At 40.2% G+C, this 6000-nt stretch overlaps 1 protein-coding gene across 1 annotated transcript in view; it reads left to right on the plus strand.

Moving 5' to 3' along the window:
* LOC115209840 (protein DD3-3) overlaps positions 1–6000 on the plus strand; it is a 56870-nt gene that overhangs the window by 43050 nt on the left and 7820 nt on the right. Inside the window, exons 11-12 of the mRNA XM_029778410.2 lie at positions 2652–2929; positions 5935–5988. Coding sequence (XP_029634270.1) covers positions 2652–2929; positions 5935–5988 — 332 coding nt within the window. The remainder of the gene's footprint in view (positions 1–2651; positions 2930–5934; positions 5989–6000) is intronic.

Below are 6000 nucleotides of genomic sequence, written 5' to 3' on the forward strand. Positions count from 1 at the left end.
TGTTTCAAATTTTGCCACAACATATCGGCAGACGAAATCCTCCTAAGCATTTCACCCTGCATGCTAACAATTCTGCCAGCTTGCCGCCTTGATGCTTAGCATAATGGCCAAGTTGGCAGTTCTCTTCTTAGCTGAAGCCTTTATTACTAAACTGAAAAAACAGACAAGAAATTTCTACTTCTTAAAATTTCACAATTGAAGACATTAGTGTCTTTTATCTCTCATCTTTTACTCATTTTAGTCATTAGACTGTGGCCATGCTGGGGCACCACCTTGAAAGGTGCTTATCTTATGTTGAGCCTGGTACTTATTCTATCAGTCTTGTTTGCCTAGCTGCCAAGTTACAGGGATGTAAACACACCAACACCGATTGCGAAATGGTGATGAGGGACAAACACACACACACACACATTTATATATATATATAGATATAGATATGATGAACTTCTTTCAGTTTCTATCTGCCATATTCACTCACAAGGCTTTGGTTAATTCGGTCCTATAGTAGAAGACACTTGCCCAAGATACCATGCAATGGGGCTGAACCAGGAACCCTGTGGTTGCAAAGAAAACTTCTTACCACACAGCCATGTCTCTGCTTCTAGCAAACTTAATCGTACATTATTTACATTCGAAGGATATTTGTCTTTATCTTGTTTCTTGTTAACACAACGTTTAGGCTGATTTACCCTCCAGCCTTCATTAGGTGTCTTGGGGAAATTTCGAACCTGGGTTCTCATTCCTAAGGTATTTTTCAATATTGTTATTATTATTATTATTATTATTATTATTATTATTGAGGCAATGGCGAAGGACCGAGATCTCTGGAGATATGCTGTGACTGCTAAGACCCGGGCTGCTTCCTGCACCAGTTCCGCATAGCTCCTGCCCATTCAAAGTACCTTGGATTCCAGAACATCCCGCTGTGCTTGAGGAGACCTATTGAGTCAAGTACATGAACATCGAAATAAATATCAATGGAAATAGTAGTTGTGATACCTGTGCCGGTGGCACATAAAAAGCACCATCCGAACGTGGCCGATGCCAGCGCCGCCTCGACTGGCTTCTGTGCCAGTGGCACATAAAAAGTACCCACTACACTTGCGGAGTGGTTGGCGTTAGGAAGGGCATCCAGCTGTAGAAACACTGCCAGATCAGACTGGAGCCTGGTGCAGCCTCTGGCTTCCCAGACCCCGGTCGAACCGTCCAACCCATGCTAGCGCGGAAAACGGACGTTAAACGATGATGATGATTCACTGCCTGGAATTGAACTCAGAATCCTGGGGTTAGTAGCCTGTACTCTTAACCACTTTGCCATAGGCCCGCGTGCTTAACCACTAGGCCATATGCCCACAGGCATACAGCATAGTGGTTAAGAGCATGGGATACTAACCCCAGGATTCCGAGTTCAATTCCAGGCAGTGAATAATAATAATAATAATAATAATAATAATAATAACATTGAAAAATACTTTAGGAATGAGAACCCAGGTTCGAAATTTCCCCAAGACACCTGATGAAGGCTGGAGAGTATATCAGCCGAAACATTGTGTTAACAACAAACAAGATGAGGACAAATATCTGTCAAATGTAAATAACGTAAATAATTTCTCATCTCTTAAATGTAGAAACTTAATTGTATCACTCGTTTGTAACTAGTACTTGGGTATCTTTAGTGAAGTCCATTAACTGGGGTGGCAGATTTAAACCCTTGTTTAGCTTAGCACAAGTAACCCGGTCCTTCAGTATCCCCTTTTGCTGCAATGCATAGGACCATGTCTCTGGTTTGAGCACAACACCCAACCTCTCTCCCTTCTTCAAGTCTTAGAAACTTTGGGGTGGGGGGGAAGAAGGTCATGAGTGAGGCAATTCCTCCTCTGTCTGAGATATTTAAAATATAAGGTAATGGAGATCCAACTTAAATTTGCAGAACTAAATAGCCCCAAATATGGCTGTGGTGTAAGGACAAACACCACCACCACCACCATCATCATTATCACCATCATCATCATTACCAATATAATCATCATCGTTATCATCACTATCATCATTATCATCATCATCGTTATCATCACTATCATCATTATCACCATCATCTTCATCATCATCATCATCATCATCATCGTCGCCATCGTCATTATCAGAATCATCATCATTACCAATATAATCATCATCATCATCATCATCATCATTATCATCACTATCATCATTATCATCATCATCGTTATCACCCTCACCATTACCAATATCATCATTATCATCATCATCATTATCATCATCATCATCATCATCGTTATCATCACTATCATCATTATCATCATCATCATCATTATCATCAGCATCATTATCACCATCATCATTATCACCCTCACCATTACCAATATCATCGTCATCATCGTCATCGTCGCTGTCGTCATTATCAGAAACACCATCATCATCATTATCATCGTCACCATCATCATCACCATCGTCATCACTACCGCCACCACCCCTACCAACCTCATCATTCCCATCAATACCACCAACACCACTAACAGCAGCAGCATCCTTGCCATGAGCATCATAGCTAATATTTTCATCATCATCACTATTGTCATAATCACCTTTGTCGTTGATTTAGTAAATGACTTTTGTTGTTGTTATTTTTGCAGTAAAAAGTCTCCTGTTCAAAATGACCCTGTCGTTAATGTTGCTGGGCTGCCCCTTCAACTTGCTATCAATACAGCCCAGTTCGGTCGGGTCTTCCAGGACAGAAGTCACGTCTTCCACCTGATGCCACGGCCTAAAGATGTGACACAAAACATCCACAACCTGAACGTCCGAGGTAAACGCGGCAACATTGTACAAACCTTCCCAGCTGTGGAGTACGACTTTGTACCCAACTCACTAACTATAAATTCCGATGATCTGGTACATATCCAGTGGACAGGTTAGTCTGCACCTCGTGTATTATCTGTGTTTTTATTTCATTACATCAAATAATGTTTATGTTGTTGTCCTTTTTGTTTAGACCCAGATTACTCTTGATCACATGGACATCGATTTCACAAAGACACACTAATGAAATCAAAAACAGAGCAGCACCCATGACTTTCAAAAGCATATTTTTGGCACTCAGAATTATCAAAGAATGTAATAAACTACCTGTATCAGTTGTTTACTATGAAGACAAAGCATTCTTCAATAATTTTATGCTTCCCAAAATTAAGCAACATTACTCCTGATGTGTCTGTTCACCCTTTCCTTCTTATGATTCCCTTAAAGTTCACTTTTCAATCTTCTTGTGTTTTATTCTGTCTACTGTGCATGCATCCATAACTTGTCAAAGAGTGCATATAAAGTACATGCAGTAATGTACAAATGTCTGGGAAGCGAACAGTGTATGAGTCAGATACATGCTTGTGTGTGTATGGAGAGAAGAAAAATCAGGTGTAGTGTTGGCGAATCTCAGGAAGCATGGAAGTTTTGAAGGATGCAGTGCTCTGACAACTAACAACTGATGCCGGCAGTTTGTTCCATGCTTCAGCAACTCTCAGCGTGAAAAAATGTTTCCAAAAGTCATGGGAGCTGTGCTGTTTTCTGACTTTGTAAACATGTCCACGGGTGTTAGACGGGTGGAGTTTGAAAAGGTGCTCAGAGTTATTGTTTGTAAGATGGTTAATAATTTTATGGGTGTCTGCCAAGTCAGCTGCCAGATGTCGAAGTTTCAATGTATCCATGCCCAGGGAAGTAAGGCGTTCAGAATATGGCAAATGCCTGATGGAGGGTATTCTTTTGGTTGCACATCGCTTAACAGCTTCCAGACGATCGATATCCTGGGCAAGATAGGTGTTCCAGACCAGTGATGCAAATTCTAGGTGAGGTCGTACCATAGCTATATAAAGATAGATAGTCGGAGAGCAGCTCACCAAGGACTTGGTGAGTGATGCCAAGACACCCTCAGCCTTCTTGGCAATTTTAGCAATGTGTTTTGTCCAAAGCAAATTGCTGGCTTTCTTCATATGACTTATAATTCTATTTTCTGTCCCCTTTTTTAACCCTGTCCAACAAATTGTAGTGCACCATAACTAATGTATACTATAAACTCATTTATTCATGGTGTGCATGGATTTTTTTTACATTCAGACTCAACGTCCTTGATACCAGGTCACAACCAATTTCCTTAGAAATCAAGGACCTTTTGAATGATTCGTGCTGTTCCCAAAAGAGCAGATTTCTGAATTGATGCAGTCCTGGTAGTTACATCAATCTCAGTATGGAAACTGCCAAGTCTCTTGGTGACAGCACCTTAGAGCATCTATAAAAACTGGGATTACTTTTATGATAATTCCTTACAGAATTAGTATTTCCCAAACCAAATCCTATTATTATCATTATTATTATTATTATTATTATTATTATTATTATTATTATTATTATTATTGAGTGAGAGAGCAGTGCATACCATCAAAGTGACACGGGTAAAATATATACAGCCCAGTATACCCATCATGACTACCCGTCTGATAAGGGTACACCAGGCACATGCATCACAACCATATGTACGCAACATGGTGATCTCATATCAAGATAAACAGTACATGACCTTGCAGGTGGGGCCCAGTTAGATGTTGAGCAAACCACCCATGTTTCCAAAGGTAAATTATTCAAACCTCTAAGAATTCCTTTCAACACATGGCTATGATTTATTTCTTTACTGCCCATAAAGGGCTACACACAGAGGGGACTAACAAGGACAGACAAACGGATTAAGTCGATTACATCGACCCCAGTGCGTAACTGGTACTTATTTAATCAACCTCGAAAGGATGAAAGCTAAAGCCAACCTCGGCAGAATTTGAACTCAGAACGTAAACACTGATGAAATACAGCTAAGTATTTCACCTGCGTGCTAACATTTCTGCCAGCTCACCAGCTATGATGCTCCCCCACTACTTCTGCTCGTGATCAGAGATGCACATATCATCAGCCACTAAGAGACATGCTCAACTGGTTACAGTCAAACAACTAACAAGCAAATCTGTGGTATTGAGCAGAATATTTGCTGTAGCCCATCTTTTATAACCTTATTATTATTATTAAGTGAGAGAGCAGTGCATGCCATCAAAGTGACACTGGGGTAAAATATACGAAGCCCAGTATACCCATCATGACTACCCGTCTGATAAGGGTACACCAGGCACATGCATCACAACCATATGTGCGCGATATGGTGATCTCATATCAAGATAAACAGCAAATGACCTTGCAGGTGGGGCCCAGTTAGAATTTTCTTCTGGTCGAGTAACCCATACCACTCAAAAGGTCCTTGAATAAGGGTTATTTAAGGATGTTAAATGAAACACCCATGTTTCCAAAGGTGAATTATTTAAACCCCAAAGAATTCCTCTCAACACATGGCTTCTGCTCGTGATCAGAGATGCACATATCGTCAGCCACTAAGGGACATGCTCAACTGGTTACGGTCAAACAACTGACAATCAAATCTGTGGTATTGGAGCAGAATATCTGCTGTAGCCCATCTTTTATACCAAGACAAAACAATGTACATGATAACACTTCCAATCAGTTAAGATCAGAAGCCATGTGAGCCACTGCCTGGTACTGCATCAGAGCATTTATTATTATTATTATTATTATTATTATTATTATTATTATTATTATTATTATTATTATTAAGGCAGCGATATTTCCTGGGGCTAAATAACAGTAGCATTCTTCCCCTTCCTGGGACTGCCACACTAAGTTGGCAACAAACCATCACTTTATCGAGCTGCTACTGTATAAGACTCTCTCTGAGAGATTTAGAAATGCAATATTCCTAACGTATTTATGTCATTTTCTTGATAATGTAGTTAAATATTTTGAAAGACACCCCCCCCCCATGTTATTTTCTGTTGAGGATCCTTCATATTCTTCCATCTCTGTTTACAGGTAGCAACACACACAACAACAACAACGACGGCAATGATGGGGAAGGTAATGCCGGTAAGGAAAATC

This window comes from Octopus sinensis, linkage group LG1 (assembly GCF_006345805.1).
Source record: "Octopus sinensis linkage group LG1, ASM634580v1, whole genome shotgun sequence".
Classification (NCBI taxonomy): domain Eukaryota; kingdom Metazoa; phylum Mollusca; class Cephalopoda; order Octopoda; family Octopodidae; genus Octopus; species Octopus sinensis.